The following is a 26,581-nucleotide window of genomic DNA, read 5'->3' as shown; positions in this document are numbered from 1 at the left end:
CCCCCGCATTCCCCGAACCGACACGGTCACGGAGCCACGACTACCAGGTGAGTACTGTACCCCTGGGAGCCCACATCAGCGTACGCCGCCAAACCAGCCGACACCTACCCTCGCATTGCTGGGGCTGGCCGGCGTATGCTGGTGTGGGCTCCCGTGCGAGCGGGGGACGAGATACGCTGGTAACCATGGTAGCATAGTTACCAGCGCATCAAGGTCCTGCAGCGGCGGAAAATACACACACGCACACACATAGCACACACACATACATATACACACACACACACACACACATCAGATCACACTCACTCTCACACACACATCACATCGCATCCACATACCCATAACATCCTGGGATATCGCTTGCTTCTCGGCGGCGATATTGTGCTGTGAGCTTCCAGGACCTGCCGGAGGATCACATGGCCAGAAGCATGTGGCATCTCCGGATGTTGTGAGTATGAGCGCGTATGTGCAATATCGTCAATGTGTGTGTGCGTGAGTGTATGCGATCGGGTGTGTGTGAGTGTATGCGATCGGGTGTGTGTGAGTGTATGCGATCGGGTGTGTGTGAGTGTATGCGATCGGGTGTGTGTGAGTGTATGCGATCGGGTGTGTGTGGGTGTGTGTGAGTGTATGCGATCGGATCTGTGAGTGTCGGCAGAGGAGCACGGCGTGCTGGAGGAGGCTGGGAGGAGAGAGGCTGATCCTGGGGAAGGCTGGGATGGGGAGGCTGAGAGAAGAGAGGCTGATGCTGGGGGAGGCTGAGGCTGGGGTAGGCTGGGAGGAGTGAGGCTGATGCTGAGATGAGAGAGGCTGATGCTGGGATGAGAGAGGCTGATGCTGGGATGAGAGAGGCTGATGCTGGGGACAGAGAGGCTGATGCTGGGGACAGAGAGGCTGATGCTGGGGACAGAGAGGCTGATGCTGCGGGTAGAGAGGCTGATGCTGGGAGGAGAGAGGCTGATGCTGCGGGCAGAGAGGCTGATGCTGCGGGTAGAGAGGCTGATGCTGGTGCAGCATGGCGGATGGAGCACGTTTGGGAGTGCGCAGCATGGCGGATGGAACACGTTTGGGAGTGCGCAGCATGGGGGATGGAGCACATTTGGGAGTGTGCAGCATGTCGCATGGAGCACGTTTGGGAGTGTGCAGCATGGCGGATGGACCACGTTTGGGAGTGCACAGCATGGCGGATGGAGCACGTTTGGGAGTGCGCAGAATGGCGGATGGAGCACGTTTGGGAGTGCGCAGCATGGCGGATGGAGCACGTTTGGGAGTGCGCAGCATGGCGGATGGAGCACGTTTGGGAGTGCGCAGCATGGCGGATGGAGCACGTTTGGGAGTGCGCAGCATGGGAGATGGAGCACGATGGGGGGTGCACAGCATAGGGGATGGAGCACGATGGGGAGTGCGCTGCATGGGGGATGGAGCACGATGGGGAGTGCGCTGCATGGGGGATGGAGCACGATGGGAAGTGCACACCTCCCCCCAACACACACACACACGCGCGCACTGCACAACACACCACACACACACACACTGGGAACCACAAACAACTGCTCTACACAGACACACACAGACAATGCTGCACACACAAATATACGCACATACCGCACAACACACACATTGCACAAAACATACCTCCCCCAAAACACACCACACACACACAAACCGCGCAACACACACAACGCTACAGACACACAGCGCTCCACAAACAACGCAACACACGCAACACACATACAACACCGCTCTCACCCCCCGTCACACCCAGAACATGTACAGCCCCTACACAAACACTTGGTAACTACACACAACAACATCTATATATATATATATATATATATATATATATATATATATATATATATTATATATATATATATATATATATATATATAACAAAAATCATACATGAACTACACAATACGTAAATTCTAGAATACCCGATGCGTAGAATTGGGCCACCTTCTAGTATATATATATATATATATATATATATATATATATATATATATATATATATATATAAAAATATATATACACATACACACATACAGTACAGACCAAAAGTTTGGACACACCTTCTCATGCAAAGAGTTTTCTTTATTTTCATGACTCTGAAAATTGTAGATTCACATTGAAGGCATCAAAACTATGAATTAACACATGTGGAATGAAATACTTAACAAAACATTGTGAAACAACTGAAAATATGTCTTATATTCTAGGTTCTTCAAAGTAGCCACCTTTTGCTTTGATTACTGCTTTGCACACTCTTGGCATTCTCTTGATGAGCTTCAAGAGGTAGTCACCGGAAATGGTTTTCACTTCACAGGTGTGCCCTGTCAGGTTTAATAAGTAGGATTTCTTGCCTTATAAAATGGGGTTGGGACCATCAGTTGTTTTGTGCAGAAGTCTGGTGGATACACAGCTGATAATCCTACTGAATAGACTGTTAAAATTTGTATAATGGCATGAAAAAAGCAGCTAAGTGAAGAAAAACGAGTGACCATCATTACTTTAAGACATTGAGGTCAGTCCGGAAAATTGGGAAAACTTTGAAAAAGTGTCCCCAAGTGCAGTGGCAAAAACCATCAAACGCTACAAAGAAACTGGCTCACATGAGGACCGCCCCAGGAAAGGAAGACCAGGAGTCACCTCTGGTGCAGAGGATAAGTTTATCCGAGTCACCAGTCTCAGAAATCGCAGGTTAACAGCAGCTTAGATTAGACACCAGGTCTTTGCTAGACAGAGTTCTAGCAGCAGACACATCTCTAGAACAACTGTTAAGAGGAGACTTTGTGCAGCAGGCCTTCATGGTAAAATAGCTGCTAGGAAACCACTGCTAAGGACAGGCGATAAGCAGAAGAGACTTGTTTGGGCTAACGAACACAAGGAATGGACATTAGACCAGTGGAAATCTGTTGTTTGGTCTGATGAGTCCAAATTTGAGATCTTTGGATCCAACCACAGTGTCTTTGTGCGACGCAGAAAAGGTGAACGGATGGACTCTACATGCCTGGTTCCCACCGTGAAGCATGGAGGAGGTGTGATGGTGTGGGGGTGCTTTGCTGGTGGCACTGTTGGGGATTTATTCAAAATTGAAGGCATACTGAACCAGCATGGCTACCACAGCATCTTGCAGCGGCATGCTATTCCATCCGGTTTGCGTTTAGTTGGACCATCATTTATTTTTCAACAGGACAATGACCCCAAACACACCTCCAGGCTGTGTGAGGCCTATTTGACTAAGAAGGAGAGTGATGGGATGTTATGCCAGATGACCTGGCCTCCACAGTCACCTGACCTGAACCCAATCAAGATGGCTTGGGGTGAGCTGGACCGTAGACTGAAGGCAAAAGGGCCAACAAGTGCTAGGCATCTCTGGGAACTCCTTCAAGACTGTTGGAAGACCATTTACAGTGACCTCGTCTTGAACCTCATTAAGAGAATGCCAAGAGTGTGCAAAGCAGTAATCAAAGCAAAAGGTGGCTACTTTGAAGAACCTAGAATATAAGACATATGTCAGGGCCAGGTGTACGGGCAGGCCCAGGAGGTGGATCCACTGGACCGAACTCCTAGATGGTAGCAAAGAGTCCGGCAGCTGGAGCACTAGAAACAGCAGAGCAGTCCTTGCACACAGGTATAGCGGAGAAGTCCCTGGGACTACGGAGTTACGGGTGGTAGTCCGGGTGACGCAGCTCAGGTTCGGAAGCCGAGATGATGTCAGGCGGGGTCCGGAACCTTGGGAGCAAGAAGACGGGTCACCGCAGGGATCCGAGGTGGTGCGGACTGTCAGGATGGCAGATGGACAGCGTTCGGGTTTCAGGATACGGCAGACTGGGTGGCGAAGCAGGCACGGCTCTACAAAGAGAGATAGGTGAGTACGAGCACAGTAACACCAGGAGACCTGACTCCTAGCTCAGGGAACACGAAGATCAGGCCCCGCCCCCTTGGACAAGAACCCCCTTTATACCCCGTACCTGTCTAACCTCATTTCCTGTTAATGGGCGCTGGCCCTTTAAGAAAGGGTCAGTGACCGCGCGCGCGCCCTAATGCGCGTGCGCGCGGCCCGGGTGCCAGAAGCCAGGGAAGGAGGCTGAGAGGAGGACGCAGGGGAGCCGAGCAGGGCCTGGGAGGCCGTCGGGCGCCGGGATCGGCGGCCAGGAAGCCCAGGAAGGACGGGCACAAGGGACTGGGACGCGGGGAGCGTGGCAGGTGAGCCGGGGAGCGGGGCAGGGGACCCGGGAAGGGGAGCCGAGGACCCGGGGAGCGTGACAGTACCCCCCCCCCCACGCCCCCCTCCCCGCAACCGAGACATGAAGGCACGGATCAGAGGAGTGCCCACATTCTCCCTGGGTTCCCAGGATCTATCCTCAGGACCATACCCCTCCCAGTCCACCAGGAAGAACTGCCGGCCACGAACAGTCTTCATGGCCACGATATCTCTTACCGCGTAGATGTCGTCCTCAGCAATAGGAGGAGGAGCCGGGCTGGCAGCAGCGGAGAAGGGACCAAGGAACACCGGCTTGAGGAGAGAGACGTGGAAGGAGTTGGGTATTCTCATCGTGGCCGGAAGCTTCAGTTTGTAGGAGACCTCATTGATCTTGCTGAGGACCTTAAACGGCCCGATGTAGCGAGGACCCAGCTTGTAGGAAGGAATCTTCAGTCGGATGTACTGGGAAGCAAGCCAGACCAGGTCACCAGGAGAGAAACACGGAGGGTCTAGACGCCTTTTGTCAGCGTGTTTCTTCATCCGCTGGGAAGCGCGCCCAAGGGACGCCTTGACAGAGTCCCAAATGGTAGCGAAGTCACGGGCTACAGTATCAGCAGCAGGGACATCCGAAGAAGGGGATATAGGCAACGGGACGGAAGGCTGTAGTCTGTAAACGACATGGAAGGGAGATTTGGAGGACGACTCACTGACGTGGTGGTTATGGGAGAACTCAGCCCAAGGCAGAAGCGTGGACCAGTCGTCGTGATGGGCGTTGACATAGTGACGTAAGAAGGATGTCAAGATTTGATTGACCCTCTCCACTTGGCCATTAGACTGAGGATGGTAAGCGGAGGAAAAGTCCAGAGTCACTCCCAGATGTTTGCAGAGAGCCCTCCAGAAGCGGGAGGTGAACTGAGTTCCTCTGTCGGACACGATGTGGGAAGGAAAGCCATGTAAGCGAAAGATGTGTTGTATATAGGCTTCCGCGAGTTCCTGAGCAGAGGGCAGTCCGGGCATAGGGACGAAGTGAGCCATTTTGGAGAACCGATCCACCACGACCCATATGACTGTGTGTCCGGAGGATACTGGCAAGTCCGTAATAAAGTCCATCGCTATGTGTTGCCATGGAACTGAGGGTATCGGCAGAGGCAGAAGACGGCCATAGGGCAGGTGTTTGGGCGTCTTGTTCCTGGCACAAGAGGGGCAGGCAGAGACAAAGGCGGCAATGTCCGTGCGAAGGGATGGCCACCAGTAATGGCGTACAATCGCACCCCATGTTCTCTTCTGGCCTGCATGGCCGGCTGTTTTCGAGGCATGACCCCAGTGTAACACTTTTTCCCTGTCGGTCTCAGAGACATAGGTCTTCCCGGGTGGTATCTGGGCCAGAGTGACAGGAGCCACCGGAACAATCTTGTTAGGAGAGATGATAGGTTGGATAGTCTCTTCCTCCTGCTCCAGGGGCATGAGAGACCTAGACAAGGCATCAGCGCGTATATTCTTGTCCGCGGGTCGGAAATGAAGCTGGAAGTCAAACCTGGCAAAGAATAAGGACCACCTGGCTTGCCGTGGGTTCAGTCGCTGAGCGGACCGCAGGTATTCCAGGTTCTTGTGGTCCGTGTAGATAATCACGGGGTACACTGCTCCTTCCAGGAGGTAGCGCCACTCCTCCAGAGCCAGTTTGACCGCTAATAGCTCTCGGTCACCGATGGTGTAATTACGTTCAGGTGCTGAGAAGCCTTTAGAGAAGAAACCGCAAGTCACCATCTTCCCGGAGGAGGATTTTTGCATGAGCACTGCTCCGGCTCCTGAGGAGGAAGCATCCACCTCTAAGGTGAACTGGCGGTTTAACTCTGGTCGGTGGAGTACAGGAGAGGAGGCGAATGCTCGCTTCAGGGAGCAAAATGCGGCGTCGGCCGCAGGTGACCAGTCCTTTGGATTAGCCTCCTTTTTGGTCAGAGCGGAGAGAGGAGCAGTCAGGGCGGAGAAGTGAGGAATAAACTGGCGGTAGTAGTTGGCAAATCCCAGGAACCGTTGGATTGCCTTCAGTCCAGAAGGGGGAGGCCAGTTGAGAATGGCGGAGACCTTCTTGGGATCCATCTGCAGCCCAGTCCCCGAGATGATGTATCCCAGGAAAGGAAGAGAAGACTGCTCAAAGACGCACTTCTCATATTTGGCGTAGAGACGATTCTCTCTCAGTCTTTGTAGAACCAGCTTTACGTTCTCTCTGTGGGTCTGGAGGTCCGGAGAGAAAACAAGAATGTCATCCAGATAAACTACTACACATACGTAGAGGAGGTCCCGGAAAATGTCATTCACCAGTTCTTGGAATACGGCAGGAGCGTTACACAGACCGAAGGGCATCACACAGTATTCATAGTGCCCATCGCGAGTATTAAACGCGGTCTTCCATTCGTCCCCAGAGCGGATACGAACTAGGTTGTAGGCACCCCGAAGATCCAGTTTGGTGAACACACGGGCTCCTCTGAGCCGATCGAACAGTTCGGGGATGAGCGGTAGGGGGTACTTGTTTTTTATAGTAATCTGATTCAAGCCCCGGTAGTCAATGCATGGGCGAAGGTCACCCTCTTTCTTCTTAACGAAGAAGAAGCCTGCTCCCGCAGGAGAGGAGGATCTCCGGATGAATCCCTTTGCCAGGCTTTCCATGATGTAGGTGGACATGGCCCTGGTTTCGGCTGGAGACAACGGATATATCCGTCCTCGAGGTGGTGTTGTTCCTGGGAGCAGGTCGATGGCGCAATCGTAGGGACGGTGTGGCGGAAGTACCTCAGACTCCTTCTTGTCAAAAACGTCCGTGAAGGACCAATAGGCCGAGGGCAGACCCGGTAGGTTCTCAGGAACCGGAGGTCGTCGGACTGGTTGTATAGACTTTAGACATCTCTCATGACAGGCAGAGCCCCAACGGGTGATTTCGCCAGTACCCCAGTTGACTGAGGGTTCGTGTGTTCGCAACCAAGGAAGTCCCAGCAGGACTTGGTGGGACATGTGTGGAAGGACGTAGAGAGCGATGTTCTCGGTGTGCAGAGCACCGATACGCAGTTCCACCGGCTTCGTGATCCAGGAGATGGTATCAGAGAGGGGTCTCCCATCCACCGAGGCAATCAGTAGGGGCTTCTCGAGTAGAGTAACAGGCAGCTGGTATTTGTCCACCGTGGCCTGCTGGATAAAATTGCCTGCTGCTCCGGAGTCGAGGTATGCCTCAGCCGTGAAGCGCGTCTCTCCTGTTGATACTTGTACCGTCCACATAACTGGGTCGGAGAGAGTCCCAGCACCTAGGGTGGCCTCTCCTACCAACCCTAGGCTTTGGAGTTTCCCGGCCTTTCCGGACAGGAGCGTAGGAGATGTGTGTCCCCTCCGCAGTAAAAGCAGAGGCCCTTGGCGAGCCGCTCTGCTCGACGTTGGTCAGACTGTCGTACTCGATCAACCTGCATGGGTTCGTGGACAGGAATCCCAGCTGTAGATGACTGTGGCACAGAGGACTTCTGTGGCGGAGAGGAGTGCCGTACCGCACGTCGCTCACGAACCAGCTCTTTGGAGCGCTCCTGAAAACGAATGTCCACTCGCGTGGCTAGGGCAATCAGGGCATCTAGGGTGGAGGGCATGTCACGACCCGCCAACTCATCTTTGATGCGACTTGACAGTCCTTCCCAGAAGGCGGCTGTCAGGGCCTCATTATTCCACCCGAGTTCAGAAGCCAAAGTGCGGAAACGGATGGCGTATTGGCCCACCGTCAGTGTTCCTTGACGTAGGCGGAGAAGTGATGAAGCAGACGCAGAGGCGCGTCCCGGCTCGTCAAAGGTACTGCGAAAGGCCTGCAGGAACTCTTGAAGATCCTTGGTCATGGGGTCCTCCTTCTCCCACAAGGGGTTCATCCACGCCAGTGCCTCGCCCTCCAGGTGAGACATTATAAAGGCGACCTTGGCTTGGTCGGAGGCGAACAGATGGGGCAGCTGCGTGAAGTGAAGGGACCCTGCAGGTCTTGGGATCTCCAGCATAACGAGGAGGTGACGCCAAACGGAGTCGGGAAGCATCCGACGCGGCTGCCACTGGTGCGGGAGCCGTGGATTGCCTAGTGGGAGACCTGGGTGCTGCAGGCGTCATTGATGCTTGTAATGTGTACAGGCGAGTGTCCACGGAGGTCATAAATTGCAGCATGCGGGTCTGGACTTCACGCTGGCGTTGGAGTTCCTCTTGCAGGGCCAATAGTGCTGCAGCGGGATCCATGGCCTGATCTTACTGTCAGGGCCAGGTGTATGGGCAGGCCCAGGAGGTGGATCCACTGGACCGAACTCCTAGATGGTAGCAAAGAGTCCGGCAGCTGGAGCACTAGAAACAGCAGAGCAGTCCTTGCACACAGGTATAGCGGAGAAGTCCCTGGGACTACGGAGTTACGGGTGGTAGTCCGGGTGACGCAGCTCAGGTTCGGAAGCCGAGATGATGTCAGGCGGGGTCCGGAACCTTGGGAGCAAGAAGACGGGTCACCGCAGGGATCCGAGGTGGTGCGGACTGTCAGGATGGCAGATGGACAGCGTTCGGGTTTCAGGATACGGCAGACTGGGTGGCGAAGCAGGCACGGCTCTACAAAGAGAGATAGGTGAGTACGAGCACAGTAACACCAGGAGACCTGACTCCTAGCTCAGGGAACACGAAGATCAGGCCCCGCCCCCTTGGACAAGAACCCCCTTTATACCCCGTACCTGTCTAACCTCATTTCCTGTTAATGGGCGCTGGCCCTTTAAGAAAGGGTCAGTGACCGCGCGCGCGCCCTAATGCGCGTGCGCGCGGCCCGGGTGCCAGAAGCCAGGGAAGGAGGCTGAGAGGAGGACGCAGGGGAGCCGAGCAGGGCCTGGGAGGCCGTCGGGCGCCGGGATCGGCGGCCAGGAAGCCCAGGAAGGACGGGCACAAGGGACTGGGACGCGGGGAGCGTGGCAGGTGAGCCGGGGAGCGGGGCAGGGGACCCGGGAAGGGGAGCCGAGGACCCGGGGAGCGTGACAACATAGTTTCAGTTGTTTCACACTTTTTTGTTAAGTATTTCATTCCACATGTTTTAATTCATAGTTTTGATGCCTTCAATGTGAATCTACAATTTGTCATGAAAGTAAAGAAAACTCTTTAAATGAGAAGGTGTGTATATATATATATATATATATATATATATATATATATATATATATATATATATATATATATATATATATATACAGACTGTATATAAACAGTCAAAATTAAGAATCCTGAAATTGAAGAGCTGAGTTGCGACAAAGGTGACACCCTATGCAAGTCCAGCAATCATAATAGGGATAGCAATAGCAATTATAAATAAGGAAATGGGTGGAGGAGTCGGTATGCGTTAGACCATGTAGTATATGTAGTATAGTATGGACATGAAGAATTGACAACTTAGATGAAAAAAAAACTCTTTGGTGGGAGCAAGAGGAAACAAACTGCTTAAATGAAAACAGTCATCCTGGTTTGTATTTTTTTAACTACACTACAGTTTAACTATTATATAAACTAGTCAAAAATAGGGGCCAATCCCTTACCTTCATATGGGGCCCTGTAAATTTTAATTAACCCCTGAACATTACTGCCCCTCCAGAAACGGCTGATTAGGTACAGTTTTAAAGGAGCTGTACTACAATATATAGGAAATCGCATTCAGGTACTGATGGAACAACCACACATGTAATTTACTTTTCACATGGGATTTCTACTATGTAAGGCTACTTTCACACTTGCGTTGAACGGTATCCGTTGCATTGCGTTGTGTAACGGATGCAACGGATGTGTTGCATATAGTGACACAACGGATGCAACGGATGCTGCAAAACAACGCAATTCGTTTTGATTTTTTTTTTTTTTTTTCCCGGTTTTACCAGCGGCAGACTATAGTGAACGATCAGCTGATCGTTCCCTGCAGCCGGCCGCTGGGTGATCAGCTGATTGCTCCCAGTAGCCGGCCGCCGGGTGATCAGCTGATCGCTCCCGGCCGCCGGGTGATCAGCTGATCGCTCCCGGCAGCCGGCCGCCGGGTGATCAGCTGATCGCTCCCGGCCGCCGGGTGATCAGCTGATCGCTCCCTGCAGCCGGCCGCCGGGTGATCAGCTGATCGCTCCCTGCAGCCGGCCGCCGGGTGATCAGCTGATCGCTCCCTGCAGCCGGCCGCCGGGTGATCAGCTGATCGCTCCCTGCAGCCGGCCGCCGGGTGATCAGCTGATCGCTCCCTGCAGCCGGCCGCCGGGTGATCAGCTGATCGCTCCCTGCAGCCGGCCGCCGGGTGATCAGCTGATCGCTCCCTGCAGCCGGCCGCCGGGTGATCAGCTGATCGCTCCCTGCAGCCGGCCGCCGGGTGATCAGCTGATCGCTCCCTGCAGCCGGCCGCCGGGTGATCAGCTGATCGCTCCCTGCAGCCGGCCGCCGGGTGATCAGCTGATCGCTCCCGGCCGCCGGGTGATCAGCTGATCGCTCCCTGCAGCCGGCCGCCGGGTGATCAGCTGATCGCTGTCACTTGCCGGCGCCCGGGCATGCCGGCCGCCGGGTGATCAGCTGATCGCTGTGACTTGCCGGCGGCCGGGCATGCTGGTGGCCGGTCATTCAGCTGAGCGCTGTCGCTTGCCGACGGCCGGGCGCTCAGCTGAACGTTCGGCCACCGCGAGCCAAAATAAAGTTTGATTTAAAAAAAAAAAAAAAAAAAAAAAAAAAAAGAGCATGCGCAGTGAAATCCAGAGGATTCCGCTGCTCAAAATAACGTTACATGCTGCGTTTCTCCCGCTGGGCGGAAGCAACGGAGCGTCGCCCAGCGGAAGCAACGCAGCTCCTTTTGGTACAATCCGTCACCCATACAAGTCTATGGGAAACAGCGGAATCCGTTAACGGATTCCGCTGTTTCCCAAAAGGGCGGATTGTAACGGAAGGAAAATAACGCAAGTGTGAAAGTACCCTAAATCAATAGGGGAAGAAATGCGCCATATATGCCTGAGAGTGTATTCTACAGTCCTCCAGGAACAACAGTGATCACTAAGCAATGTGAGTTTATACATATCTACTTGCCGGTCTGGTTGCACGAGTAACCAATATACAGGGATAATGCCAGTTCTACAGGCTGACATTGAGGGGACTACTAGTGATGAGCGAGAACTACCAAGCTCGGTACTCAAAATGAGTAGTGAAGAGCTAGCACTACTGTGCTGCCCCGTGCTCGGCTGCAACCGAGCCGCTCGGGTCCGGACCTTCAGTGGGTGGCTCGAGGGTCTCCGGAGCCGGGGGGGGGGGGGGGGTCCTGCGGTCACTCCGACCAAAAAGGGGTTGGCGGTTTGGGGACGTAGGTGTACGGCTGGAGCCGTGTTTTAAGTTCGTGACGCCACCCAGGGGTTGTGGTGAAGGTGGACACCACTGCTGCAGTTACGGGGCACCCGGGGGAGATGGTATGCAGCAAGTTGTTAACCCCTCCATGGGCAGGAATGGTGGCCCCGGGACCCGTTGGGGGTGTTTTGGCGGTGCAGGGAGATGGGCGGCCGGAGGGCACTGGTGTACTCACTATTAGAATGAAACACTCGAGTCTCTGGTAAACCAAGATGATGGTGGTCGGTGCCCGCTGCCGTCGAGTTCCCCCACCTGGTTGGTGGTCTCTGCCTTTCTCCTGCACCTGTTTGAGTTGTTGGACTACCTGCGCTTGCAGCGTCAGGAGTCCGCTCCCCGGCTTGTAGATGTTGGAAGAGCCCGTTTGCCTGCAGACGCTAGCCCGTGGGATCTCTGAGCCTTGGCGGTGGCTTTCTATCCCCCTCGTTGGGATGTTGTCTTCTATGAGGGACTTTGGGTGGGAAAGGACCTAAAGTCCACACCGCAATCAGTTAATTAACTCAGTCCAGTAGTTTCTAGACCTCGTTTTAGGGTCTGAGTACCCCCTCTTGTGCTCCGGTTTTCGAGTCGGTTCCCCGGGTCGGTACCGGCGGGCCACTACCATGTCCCGGTCAACCACAGTTCCACCAAGCCATCTTCCTGGCTCCTGCAGACAGAGGCCTCCGTATGCCTCCTAGCCAAAGGTGCCCGGGCTCCAACCCTGGTACCTGTCAGTCTGTCACAGGCCTGACCTACAGACCTGACTTCCTCCACTCCACTCTAAACTGAACTACTTTTTGAACTCCTTTTTAACTGAACTGTTTTCCTGCCTCAGGCTCTCTGAACTCCTCGGTGGGCGTGCCAACCGCCTGGCTCTGCCCTCTGGTGTGTCCATCCAGCACTGAGGGAGGTGACTAGGGTTTTATGTGGTTTGCTGGTGTTAACTAGTGAGGGGACTGGTGTTATGCGGGGCTCTATCTGTCACTACCTGGCTTGTCCAGGGCGTCACACTACCATGCTCAGGTGATCAATACTCATAACAAACAAGAAAAACACTTGGATGGGCTTGACTCAAGTAACGAGTATAATGGAAGTCAATGGAAAACTCAAGCATTTTTCTGGAAGATCTTCTGTAAAAATGCTTGAGTTTCCCTTTGACTTCTATTGTACTTGGTACTCAAGTCAAGCCCGTCCGACCTTCTCATTTCGAGTACCGAGCACCCAAGCGTGGTAGTGCTCGCTCCTCAATAGTGACTACTTCTATATAATATTATCAAGGGTTAAAGCAATCGATACCACATTTATTATCCCCTTCGAAAATTATAATCCAGGTTTATGGACTGCTAGCTTTAAATACACATGGTATGTGTGAGGAGAGAGCCTTTGGTGTGGCGGCAGCAGCTCACTTACTCTATAGTACACACCCATATTCCATACAGACTTGGACACAGAGTGTGGGATTAGTTAGTGTTACGGTAAAATAGTTTTCCAATATCTCATCCTTCGGCAGGAAGGCCAGAGCTAGTATTATACAGACATCGCCTGCTCTTTCTGCACCACGTCACAATGCCTCCACATATGACCACAGCTAATGAACCTACAACAGGGGTATATTGGGTAAATCACAGGGAGATTTATGTAAATTGGAGGATTGGGCTGAGAAGTGGCAATTGAAGTTTAATGTAGATAAATGTAAGGTCATGCACTTGGGTAGAGGAAATAACATTTATAATTATGTACTTAATTGTAGAACACTGGGTAAAACAGACACAGAAAAAGACTTGGGTGTATGGGTGGATGGTAAACTTCACTTTAGTGGACAGTGTCAGGCAGCTGCTGCCAGGGCTAATAAAATAATGGGATGTATTAAAAGAGGTATAAGTGTGGCGCCCCTGACCTGGTCAGGCACCACTGAGTACTGCACCCATGCTGGGGACAGTACAAACAGGTAATCCAGAAGGCTGACCGAGGTGTGACTACACAGGCGCATAGTGATCAGGTCTCACACATGTACCTTTGAGAGGACCCCTGGGGATCCCAGGAGGGGGCAAAGCCTTCACCTCCACTGGAATAGTGGAGGGGGTAAAAAGCCTCCATGTCCACTCAAGGGGTGTGGTGGAGAGCCTGGTTGCTAGGTGGCGTAGGCAAGAACAGGAGAGGAGGAGCAGTGAGCCGGTTCAGTGTGCAGTTCAGGGGGAGCAGACGTCAGGAGCAGACCCCTGGGGCTGTTGCAGTCTGACAGCGTCCGCGCAGTGGCTACCGACGGGGGAGAACGGTCACCTAGTAGTGCTACCCGAAATCCATCTTCAGCTAAAGAGAGAGCAACGGAGTGGGAAGTAAGGAGACTGCTAGGGAGTTACCAGGCACCTTTCCTTGCCAAACCTGCTTGAGGGGGCACTTCACACCCCCAAGATCACACTACAACGTCCGCAGCCACGTCGCCACAGTTAGGGCCCATAGTTCACAGGAGGCAAGCAGCCGGAGTGTCCTGGTCCAGGCTACAAGCAAACGGACAAAACGAAGGGGAGAGAGGCTTCAGCAACTTCCCTGGGTGACCCCCATAGGGACTAAAAGTCGGGGTTACCCCAAAACGCAAAGGGCTAAGGAAGGCGAGTCGGTAGTCACCCTCATCAGTCAGCCTGAAGGATACCTGGTTCCAGCCTGGTTCATCCCAGCTACGCCCGGGTTACTCACCCTGCCATCAACAGTGAGTAAAACCCCTGAAAGACATTCTGCTTGTGTGGAGTTATTCTGCGCCTTGTGGTTCTACACATCTACACAGGGCCCTGGGGCTTGCCTCACTCTCAGGAGGCTATTACAACTGACTGCACCCACCATCAGCCCCAGGCGTCCCTCAATCTGCAGTGGCGGTCCCCACTGACCGCAATTCTGAGAGTGGCGTCACGACAATCCTAAAAGAAGATCTCCTACCTGTGACCAGACTGTTCCATCCAAGTGGAGTCCCTGAAGGTAATGCACCGACACTGCACATGCGGGGCTTCACATCAGTGTTCATGAAAAAAATATACTTCTACCTCTGTACAAGTCACTAGTGCGACCGCACTTAGAATACTGTGTACAATTCTGGTCACCGATATATAAGAAGGACATAGCTGAACTGGAGAGGGTGCAGAGAAGAGCCACCAAGATTATTAGAGGAATGGGTGGGCTGCAATACCAAGACAGGTTATTAAACTTGGGGTTATTTAGTCTGGAAAAACGAAGGCTTAGGGGGGGATCTAATCACAATGTATAAATATATGAGGGGACAGTACAGAGACCTTTCCAAAGATCTTTTTACACCTAGGCCTGCGACTGGAACACGGGGGCATCCGCTACGTCTTGAGGAAAGAAGGTTTAATCATAATCACAGACGAGGATTCTTTACTGTACGAGCAGTGAGACTATGGAACTCTCTGCCGCATGATGTTGTAATGAGTGATTCACTACTAACATTTAAGCAGAGCCTGGACGCCTTTCTTGAAAAATTTAATATTACCAGTTATGTATATTAGATTTTATGACAGGGTATTGATCCAGGGAACTAGTCTGATTGCCGGATGTGGAGTCAGGAAGGAAATTTTTTCCCCATTGGAACTTGTTTGCCACATTGGGTTTTTTTTGCCTTCCTCTGGATCAACATGTTAGGCTACGGGTTGAACTAGATGGACTTAGGCGGGCTTTGCACGCTGCGACATCGTTAACAATGTGTTACCGATGCTGCAGCGATAGTCCCGCCCCCGTCACATGTTCGATATATAGTGAAAGTTGCCGTAGCGATTATTATCGCTACGGCAGCTTTACACGCACATACCTGCCGTGCGACGTCCCTCTGGCCGGCGACCCGCCTCCTTCCTTAGGGGGCGGGTCGTGCGGCGTCACAGTGACGTCACACGGCAGGCGGCCAATTGAAGCGGAGGGGCGGAGATGAGCAGGATGTAAACATCCCGCCCACCTCCGTCCTTCTCATTGCAGCCGGCGGCAGGTAAGGTGAAGGTTCCTCGCTCCTGCGGCTTCATACACAGCGATGTGTGCTGCCGCAGGAGCGAGGAACAACATCGCACCTGTCGCAGCACCGGCATTATGGAAATGTCGGAGGCTGCAGCGATGATACGATAACGACGCTTTTGCGCTCGTTCATCGTATCAAAAAGGATTTGCACGTTGCGATATCGACTGCGACGCCGGATGTGCGTCACTTTCGATTTGACCCCACCGACATCGCACGTGCAATGTCGCAACGTGCAAAGCCCGCCTTAGAGTCTCCCTTCAACCTTAAAAACTATGATACTATGATTGGGTGCAAAAAAAACTTGTTCCCCCTCGTCTCTGAAAGGATCCCAACCTTCTGCCACATATAAGCCACCAGTATTATAAATGACATATAACAGGTGGGTGCCCGGCCTGGAGGCTCATGTTACTCCTCTGTGCTGTAGTAAAGCATTAACATATAAATCCTGCAGTCAAACTTTGGCTTTATAGTCACCGACTCTGAATTTACAGCACATACTGTTCCCATTTAGTCCGTATGGTGCAGCTGCATCACTCAGTATAATTATGTGACTTTCTTGGTAATTTGGGTGTAATTATGTCTAATATTTCAATGTTCTGCTAATCCAGACATCTCAAAACCTTAGACGCAGGGGCATGAGATTTAACAGCATTTCATGTAACGGAGTTATTTCTGGCATTGTCATTATTTATTGTAGATATGCTTGACAAATGTCACATCGGTCGTCTTTGACATTTGGAATCTATTCCATGAGTTCCAAAATATATCAGACTTTGCCGGTTGGTAGTAATATTAAATGTGTACTACAGATGCCAAACTGCATCTTCTAATAAAATTACTGACAACCGATACAACTGCCATTTCAGTTCACATAGAAGTTGTCATATAGCTGTTTTCCTACTGTGAAATCTGTCTAATCATGCAGGTAGATGTCATTCACCTAAAAAACGCCACCAAAAACTGAGGGACAACCACTATGGAAGCTATGACGCCATTAGCAGTTGTCAGAGAGAGGGTTGCAGCAACTATAACATTTGTGCCAAGATATAAATTATCATCTACCCAGAGGGAAGGTATAACTTGCATATCATTGGGGTACTGCCTACTAGGACCCCACTGATCCCGTGAATGCCATGTTTCAGGGGTCAATTAAATTTATCTATGCAACGGTCATAGTCTATTCAACTGCTGGCGTACTGCGCTTGGCTATCTCCAGCTGTATGGAGGTCTCCTAAATGTCACTTGACAGTAGATTTTGGATTTTAGCCATGCCCAAACCTTTGACAACAGAGTCCTGTATAGAGTCATTTTGTCCTCCATATTGGAAAAACATGCACATTCAGTCAGCCGTTGGATGGAATTGCTACAAACTACTGTGGGCTGACAGATTTCACGTGTATGGCCATCTTTAGGTTTTACATTGAGTTTTTTGACCAGTTTTATTATTATACTATATCTATTCATTGTCCTCTGTTCCTCCATATTGCCCCAGTCACACTGAATAATTCAATGACTGAGTGGTGAGGTTTCACAATGTCATTATTTTTACTCATGAAATGCTTGCGCCTTGGAACAAACACTCATACTACATTTATCACTCACACAAACATCCAATCCAGTTAATCAAACACAGACCACTGCAATTTATGGTCTTGCTAACTAAACTATGCAGAAATGAGTGTAGGCAAAGAGAAATGGCCTTGTACTGTGAGTGATAACCTACCAGATGTAGCATGCTTACCTGTCCACACTCCCACAGCAGCCATGTCCACTGTCATTAGTCACCACTGTGTTCCTGTGGGTGTTACTGACAGCATGGGAGGCAGTGTGGTGAACGCTGGATAGGGATCTGTCACTTAGTGTTATGGTCGTCTCTCTGTTATAGAGTTTAGTGACATGTTCTGGCTCAGTCTCACTTTACCTTGTGAAGCTCTGCTGATTAAATGGATAACCTTTCCTTTGAGGAGGATAGGGTTAATGTCAGTTTACCTTTCAGCAGGTCCTGACTCCTGGTCAGATGTTTCCGGTTTGGACCACTCCTAGGTCCTATATATACCCTCTGCTAACAGCAGAGTGTGCTGCTTAATTTAATTCATTTGGAAACTTGGCCAGGAGGTGAAAGGAGCTGGAGAAACCCTCTTTGTTTTGCATTTTGGGCTGCAGCATAGGTGTTGGCTGCAGCAGTTTGTGGTGTACTAGTTGTACGGTATGGATGTAAGTAACCCAGTAGTCTGTTTTCTTCCCCCTTTTAGGCTTCCCTTTGTGAACTTTTAGTGGCTCCTTTGAGTGTAGTTGTTGTGTGTATGAGTTGTCGTTTTCCCCTGTCCGTGTATGGTTGTGTGGGTTTGTGTTTACAGTCCCGGCTCACCCCTCGTGTGCAGGTGGGTGAGGGGAATTACATCCGGCCTAGGACGGGAGTCAGTGTTAGGTCGGGACCTCCCTACCTTCAAGGGTACATACAGGTGTGAGGGTGAGCACAGGGACCCAAGCCTTAGGGCCAGCATAGGTTATCCTGTGTTCCCTGGGCACCCGTGACACCTAGCATATTCTACTTGTGACTCCACTGAAGGGAGAGTAAATAGTGCGCTGGGTGGCATGCGTCATGAATATGATATTATCCACTGATAAGTTGGATAGGTTAGGTTATCAATGTCAAAGCCCCGGACCACTCCTTCCATTGCTAGCACCTAGTCCATGGTGGCAACCCAGTGGCATCTTCAGAAAAGCCAAGATCACTTTATAGGAGTGAAAGGATGAAAACCAGAGTGCACTTGGGAGCTACTAAGTGGGGGGCCACTTTTAAGACTGCACATGGCATCCTTTTTGAGTTGACGTATAACACACAAAGACTTGGGACATCATATGGTTACTCTAAGGAGCATGTGAGTCTTTTGAGGCTCTTGGTCAAATTAATGTTTAGTTGTCATGTGTCTTAAAACAATGGGAAACTAGCTTGGGAAAAACAAACAAAACATAAATATAATACAGCTATAATATATTCCAAAAGAGTAGAACCAACAGAATTCTCAAATATTGCGATACAGTGGGCATATACAGTATTTACCAGTAGCAAAGTATTCAACTAATATAACAAAAAAAGGCCACCAGTGACAGACTGGTAGTTAACCCATCGATTCTAAAGGCCCTGTCATACACAGAGATAAATCTGCGGCAGATCTGTGGTTGCAGTGAAATTGTGGACAATCAGTGCCAGGTTTGTGGCTGTGTACAAATGGAACAATATGTCCATGATTTCACTGCAACCACAGATCTGCCAAAGATTTATCTCTGTGTGTGACAGGGCCTTAAGAAACTCAGTGGCGGCTCCTTGTATCTTCCCTGTAATCTAGTCCTACTCCATCCTTTCCAAAATTCTTTTTTCAACCTGTCTTTGGTCTCCCATTTACCTGCATTGTCCATTTTCCTCTCTATCATCCACAGTGATCACTACCTGAAACTTCACTTGGCTGCTGAGCACCAAAGAAACTTTGATACTTTCAAAGACTTAAGTCCATTGAGTTCAACCCATGACCTAACCTAACATGCTGCTCCATGGTAAAGCCCATACATGAGTAGTAATACGTCTGACTGCCAACAATTCAGATTGGATTAGGGGTGTAGGGGAATGGATATTAAAGGATTGTTCACGGATCACCAAAGTGACAAAAACGGTCATTGGATACAAGGTTGGCCACTTGCACATGAAAGGAAACAATCTTTAAACTCTAGGTTGTACCTATGATAAAACTTCCAAGTCACAGAGGGAAATACTTTAACATGTTGAACACTTTTCAGGTTTGTTCGGCAACCATTTTTCAATTATACATTACAAAAAAAAGTAATCTTACTGTATGCATATACACCAAAGAGCAAAATACATCATGTCACAGAGAGGGACAGAGTGAAGCCTGCTTTACACGGTACGATCTATCGTGCGATTGCACGAGCGATCGTACCCGACCCCGTCGTTTTTGCGTCACGGGCAATTGGTTGCCCGTGGCTCACAAACTCGTTTAACCCCCGTCACACGTACTTACCTTCCGGACGACCTCGCTGTGGGCGACGAACGTCCACTTCCTGGAGTGGGAGGCACGTTCGGCGTCACAGCGACGTCACACGGCAGCCGGCCAATAGACGCGGAGGGGCGGAGATGAGCGGGATGTAAACATCCCGCCCACCTCCTTCCTTCCATTAAGCCGTCGGGTGCCGCGTGAGGCAGGTAAAGCTGCTGTTCATCGTTCCCATGGTGTCACACGGAGCAACATGTGATGCAACGGAAACGATGAACAACCGCCGCCATTTTAATTAAACAATTTTAAGAAACCTAGCGACGAGTACACGACTCACGATTTGTGAGCGATACTGCGTCGCTAGGTGTTACACGAGACGCCGTCATGTACGATGACGGATGTGCGTCACAAAAACCGTGACCCCGACGATGCATCGCACGATCAGTCGTCTCGTGTAAAACCCGCTTGAGAACTAGGCCTTCAAATTAAGGGGAACATAGTATAATATTCTACACGTTCATTTGCTTTGCCATAAGCTTCCATTCATAGAGTTATATTCCATAGGACACACAATAATGAGAATTTCAGTTGTTCTAGTTTTCACCACTCTCATCATGTATGGTGACTCAGGATTCCAGATCCGGCCTATTTGGCGTAGCACTATGTCCTCTGTCATTTCTTTGGACTGGGTCCTATCTAGTGTCACGTTCTTCTGTGGTGTTGAGATGGTTGAGAGGTTTTCCACTATGGCCACTGTTGTTATTGTGTTTGCTGAAAGGAATTTTAATGCAAGGAGTTTCTCATATTTATTTTAAAGGGAACATCAAAGAAGCTTTTATGCACATGTGTTTTGTTCCCTAGGGCAAATCTGTAGCTGCATTCCCCAGATCTGTCATTGTTATTATGGAAAAGCTAATAAAGCTATATACTTCTTGCTGGCAGGGTAAAAACAAAAATAGCACACACAAGCCATGCAGAATCATAGAATCATACAAGAAGCTAGGTATTATGGGATTTGTAAAACACAGTGCTACAAAAAAAGTGGTATATATATATATATATATATATATATATATATATATATATAGTACAGCCCAAAAGTTTGGACACACCATCTTATTCAAAGAGTTTTCTTTATTTTCAGGACTCTGAGGATTGTAGATTAACATTGGAGGCATCAAAACAATGAATTAACACATGTGGAATGAAATACTTAACAAAAAAGTGTGAAACAACTGAAAATATGTCTTATATTCTAGGTTCTTCAAAGTAGCCACCTTTTGCTTTGATTACTTCTTTGCACACTCTTGGCATTCTCTTGATGAGCTTCAAGAGGTAGTCACCGGAAATGGTCTTCCAACAGTCTTGAATGAGTTCCCAGAGATGCTTAGCACTTGTTGGCCCTTTTGCCTTCACTCTGCGGTCCAGCTCACCCCAAACCATCTCGATTAAGTTCAGGTCTGGTGACTGTGGAGGCCAGGTCATCTGGTGTAGCACCCCATCACTCTCCTTCTTAGTCAAATAGCCCTTACACAGCCTGGAGGTGTGTTTGGGGTCATTGTCCTGTTGAAAAATAAAATGATGGCCCAACTAAACGCAAACCGGATGGAATAGCATGCCGCTGCAAGATGCTGTGGTAGCCATGCTGGTTCAGTATGCCTTCAATTTTGAATAAATCCCCAACAGTGTCACCAGCAAAGCACCCCCACACATCACACCTCCTCCTCCATGCTTCACGGTGGGAACCAGGCATGTAGAGTCCATTCTTTCACCTTTCTGCATCGCACAAAGACACGGTGGTTGGATCCAAAGATCTCAAATTTGGACTCATCAGACCAAAGCACAGATTTCCACTGGTCTAATGTCCATTCCTTGTGTTCTTTAGCCCAAACAAGTGTCTTCTGCTTGTTGCCTGTCCTTAGCAGTGGTTTCCTAGCAGCTATTTTACCATGAAGGCCTGCTGCACAAAGTCTCTTCTTAACAGTTGTTCTAGAGATGTGTCTGCTGCTACAACTCTGTGTGGCATTGACCTGGTCTCTAATCCGAGCTGCTGTTAACCTGCGATTTCTGAGGCTGGTGACTCGGATAAACTTATCCTCCGCAGCAGAGGTGACTCTTGGTCTTCCTTTCCTGGGGCGGTCCTCATGTGAGCCAGTTTCTTTGTAGTGTTTGATGTTTTTTGCCACTGCACTTGGGGACACTTTCAAAGTTTTCCCAATTTTTTGCTTTGCACACTCCTGGCATTGTCTTGATGAGCTTCAAGAGGTAGTCACTGGAAATGGTTTTCACTTCACAGGTGTGCCCTGTCAGGTTTAATAAGTGGGATTTCTTGCTTTATAAATGGAGTTGGGACCATCAGTTGTGTTGTGCAGAAGTCTGGTGGATACACAACTAAGGGTATGTGCGCACGTTGCTTTTTACCTGCTTTTTTGCTGCTTTTTCTTCTGCGCTGTTTAATGCCAAAATTGATGTGTTCTTCTATTCAAGCAAAGTCTATGGGAATTTGGGTTTCTTGTTCACACTATGTTGTTCAAAATGCTGCCTTTTTGTGGCAGAACTTTGGTCAAAAACTCAGCTTTTCAAAGAAGCAACATGTCAATTGTTTTTGCCATTTGGGTTTTGCACTGCAAAGCTGAGTTTTTGACCAAAGTTCGGCCACAAAAAGGCAGCATTTTGAACAACATAGTGTGAACAAGAAACCCAAATTCCCATAGACTTTGCTTGAATAGAAGAACACATCAATTTTGGCATTAAACAGCGCAGAAGAAAAAGCAGCAAAAAAGCAGGTAAAAAGCAGGTAAAAAGCAACGTGCGCACATACCCTAATAGTCCTACTGAATAGACTGTTAGAATTTGTATTATGGCAAGAAAAACGCAGCTAAGTGAAGAAAAGCGAGTGGCCATCAGTACTTTAAGAAATGAAGGTCATTCAGTCCGAAAAATTGGGAACATTTTGAAAGTGTCCCCAAGTGCAGTGGCAAAAAACATCAAACACTACAAAGAAACTGGCTCATATGATGACCGCTCCAGGAGGGGAAGACCAAGAGTCACCTCTGCTGCAGAGGATAAGTTTATCCGAGTCACCAGCCTCAGAAATCGCAGGTTAACAGCAGCTCAGATTAGAGACCAGGTCAATGCCACACAGAGTTCTAGCAGCAGACACATCTCTAGAACAACTGTTAAGAGGAGACTTTGTGCAGCAGTTCTTCATGGTAAAATAGCTGCTAGGAAACCACTGCTAAGGACAGGAAACAAGCAAGGAAACAAGCAGAAGAGACTTGTTTGGGCTAAAGAACACAAGGAATGGACATTAGACCAGTGGAAATCTGTGCTTTGGTCTGATGAGTCCAAATTTGAGATCTTTGGAACCAACCACCGTGTTTTTGTGCGACGCAGAAAAGGTGAACGGATGGACTCTACATGCCTGGTTCCCACCGTGAAGCATGGAGGAGGAGGTGTGATGGTGTGGGGGTGCTTTGCTGGCGACACTGTTGGGGATTTATTTAAAATTGAAGGCATACTGAACCAGCAGGGCTACCACAGCATCTTGCAACACAATGCTATTCCATCCGGTTTACGTTTAGTTGGACCATCATTTATTTTTCAACAGGACAATGACCCCAAACACACCTCCAGGCTGTGTAAGGGCTATTTGACTAAGAAGAAAAGTCATGGGGTGCTACGCCAGATGACCCGGCCTCCACAGTCACCAGACCTGAACCCAATTGAGATGGTTTGGGGTGAGCTGGACAGCAAAGTGAAGGCAAAAGGGCCAACAAGTGCTAAGCATCTCTGGGAACTCCTTCAAGACTGTTGGAAGACCATTTCCGGTGACTACCTCTTGAAGCTCATCAAGACAATGCCAAGAGTGTGCAAAGCAGTAATCAAAGCAAAGAAAAAGGTGGCTACTTTGAAGAACCTAGAATATAAGACATATTTTCAGTTGTTTCACTTTTTTGTCAAGTATTTCAAGTATTTCATTCCACATGTGTTAATTCATAGTTTTGATGCCTTCAATGTGAATCTACAATTTTCAGAGTCATGACAATAAAGAAAACTCTTTGAATGAGAAGGTGTGTCCAAACTTTTGGTCTGTACTGTGTATGTGTATGTATGTATGTATATCTATCTATCTATCTATATCTATATCTCTCTCTCTATATATATATATATATATATATATATATATATATCTCCTGATGGAGTTGTGTAACAGTAAAATACATAGATTTTTTTTATGCTACGAACTCATTCAAAATAATACATAGTGGTGGTAAAACAAGGTTTTCTTCATATTCTTTCAAAACCTTGTGTAAATCATCATGGTTATGTTGTCTGTAGAGTGTCCAACATACCGTAAATAGGAAAGTCATGAGCAAAAACAGACAAAAACCTAATTAGTATTTAAAAGAATAAAAATAAAATAAATTAAAGATATAAAAAATGTCCTAGGAATTTGTTTGCACTATACAAACTCCTTTATGTCATGTGCTCACGTTGAGTATTTGGTTGCAGAAATTTCTGCATTTCTTGGCAAAAGAAATGCACAGCAAAAACGCACTTTTTTGACGCATTTTTGCCACTTTTTTTTTTTTTACACGTGTTTTTTTTTCGTGGCTTTCAATGGTGAAAAACACAGGCAAAACAGTTGAAAAAAATTGGACATGCTGCAGATTATTTTCAGCACCAAATCTGCAAGCAAAAAAAAGTGCGCACAAAACTTCAGGTTTCTCATTGATTTTGCTGCCATAAGGATTGGCTTGCAGTTTTGTGACAAAACTGCACTAAAATTGTATCAAAACGCAATGTATGAACACAGTATAGTACATCAATGGTTCATAGCGATCCTGCTTCTTGTAAGAATGAGGATCTCTTGGTATTGGGATCATTTTATAAAATCCATAAACACTAATGGACTTCTAAAAAAGAAGTGACCAACTATTAAGAGACCGTAAGGGGTGAGGGATCCTGCCCCTATGGGACCGTAAGGGGTGAGAGATCCTGCCCCTATAGAACCGTAAGGGGTGAGGGATCCTGCCCCTATAGGACGGTACGGGGTGAGGGATCCTGTCCCTATGGGACCGTAAGGGGTAAGGGATCCTGTCCCTATGGGACCGTAAGGGGTGAGGGATCCTGCCCCTATAGGACGGTACGGGGTGAGGGATCCTGTCCCTATGGGACCGTAAGGGGTGAGGGATCCTGCCCCTATCAGATATTGATGGAATATCCTGTGGTTTGATATGGGAATGCATTTGTTTTAAAATATACATTTTTTTGGTTACTAATTTGAAGCTTTTGTATCTAACTCCATGGGATAAAAAAATTAGACGAAAGTTATCTCTACAGAAGAACACTCCTGAGTTTCTAAGTGATATAAATAGTGTGACTTTGTTAATATAACCCATAGCATGTCATGTTCACACTACACAGATACATTTATACGATTTAACATCTCTTGGAGGTTAACAAACAGAAATACTTTATGCTAAATGACAACCTTAGCTCTATCCACCTCTCTGTACATGAGCACCTCTGCTCCAATACTGTCTGCACACGGTAAGGCTGCCATGCCCTGTATAAAGCATATCCCCACATACACAGTACCTTCTGCCATGGTCCTGCGCTGACCTCCCTCCAGTACTGAGTACACCCTATGTATAGCTAGGAGTCTTTATACTGAGGCTTCTGCACACACCCCTGGGGTGGGACTCAAAGGGAGAACTTTACTCACAGCCCAAGCTGTGGGTGACAAAGTGCTAAGGAGGGGGGATAGCCATTAACCCATCCAGCGCCGAGGAGCACGGCTATGTAAACTAAAACCAAATGCAGCAGCGTGAATATCTGTATAAACGATAACTGTTTGTATAACTTATAAAGTTCTTTATTTCCACAGGAAGTTCTGTGATACATTGGCATGTACATCTAAGCTGGCATCAAGAGAGGAAGAATGCCTTGACAGTGATTGCCCCTATACAATGCTGCTTTGTAATAGGGCTGTAAGCCAAAATATGTGTCACCAGCGCTGTCAGGTTTATATAGTCAAGCCTTGAAGATTTCTATTTTTTACTTTTGGGTAAATGGGTCGCTACAAATGCAGTTTTCACGTATATTATCTATTAACTCGCCCACTAACGTTATTTTTTTGCATTTTCCTCTTCACATATATTAACTGGTAAATTGCTTGTTCTTTTTGACATTCTTTATGGCTTGAAGAAAGGATGTAGTACGGTATAAAATGTAAGTTACTGGACTTCTTTTTTTATAATTGCATATTATATCATCGGATTAATTACTATGGCTAGTTTAGGAATTTCATATCATGTCTAAAATACTTCAGCTGTGAATGCATTTCGATAGTAGTTAGGGTCCCCGTAAAGAGATGCATCTTGTCGTTGCTATCAGACTTATGCGGGCGTCACACGAGACGAGCCATCGTGCGATATGTCATCGAGGTTACAGTTTTCGTGACGCACATCTCGTGTGACACCTACGAGCGACTCTTAATCGGTTGTAAATCGTGTATCGTGTACATGTCGCTCATTTTTAAAAAATTGTTTAATCTTATTTGCGCAGATTGTTCATCGTACCCGGGGCAGCACACATCGCTCCAGGTGACACCCCGGGAACGATGAACACAGCTTACCTGCGTCCCGCGGCTCCCGCCGGCAATGCAGAAGGGAGGAGGTGGGTGCGATGTTTACGTCACGCTCATCTCCGCCCCTCCGCTGCTATTGGCCGGCGGCTGTGTGACGTCACTGTGACGCCGAACGTCGCACCCCTTCAGGAAGTGGATTTTCGCCGCCCACAGCGACGTCGTTCAGCAGGTAAGTATGTGTGACGGGAGTTTAACGACTTTGTGCGACACGGGCAGCGATTTTCCCGTGACGCACAAACGACAGGGGAGGATACGATCACACATGCAATCGCACAATAGATTGTATCGTGTCACGCCCGCATTAGTGCTGGCCAAAAGTATTGGCACCCCTGTAATTCT

General features: G+C 48.9%; 1 protein-coding gene across 1 annotated transcript in view; it reads right to left on the bottom strand.

Moving 5' to 3' along the window:
• The window catches only part of TGM2 (transglutaminase 2), a 108,672-nt gene extending 83,417 nt beyond the window's left edge, over window positions 1-25,255 (bottom strand). The window contains exon 1 of the mRNA XM_075347543.1: window positions 25,192-25,255. Within this exon, the coding sequence (XP_075203658.1) occupies window positions 25,192-25,201 (10 nt within the window). The 5' untranslated portion in view covers window positions 25,202-25,255. The remainder of the gene's footprint in view (window positions 1-25,191) is intronic.
• Between the last annotated feature and the right edge of the window lie 1,326 nt (window positions 25,256-26,581).

The sequence above is a fragment of the Anomaloglossus baeobatrachus genome, chromosome 5, assembly GCF_048569485.1.
Source record: "Anomaloglossus baeobatrachus isolate aAnoBae1 chromosome 5, aAnoBae1.hap1, whole genome shotgun sequence".
NCBI classification, from domain to species: domain Eukaryota; kingdom Metazoa; phylum Chordata; class Amphibia; order Anura; family Aromobatidae; genus Anomaloglossus; species Anomaloglossus baeobatrachus.
The sequence above is the reverse complement of the archived record's forward strand: the minus strand, read 5'-3'. Positions and strand labels throughout refer to the sequence as shown.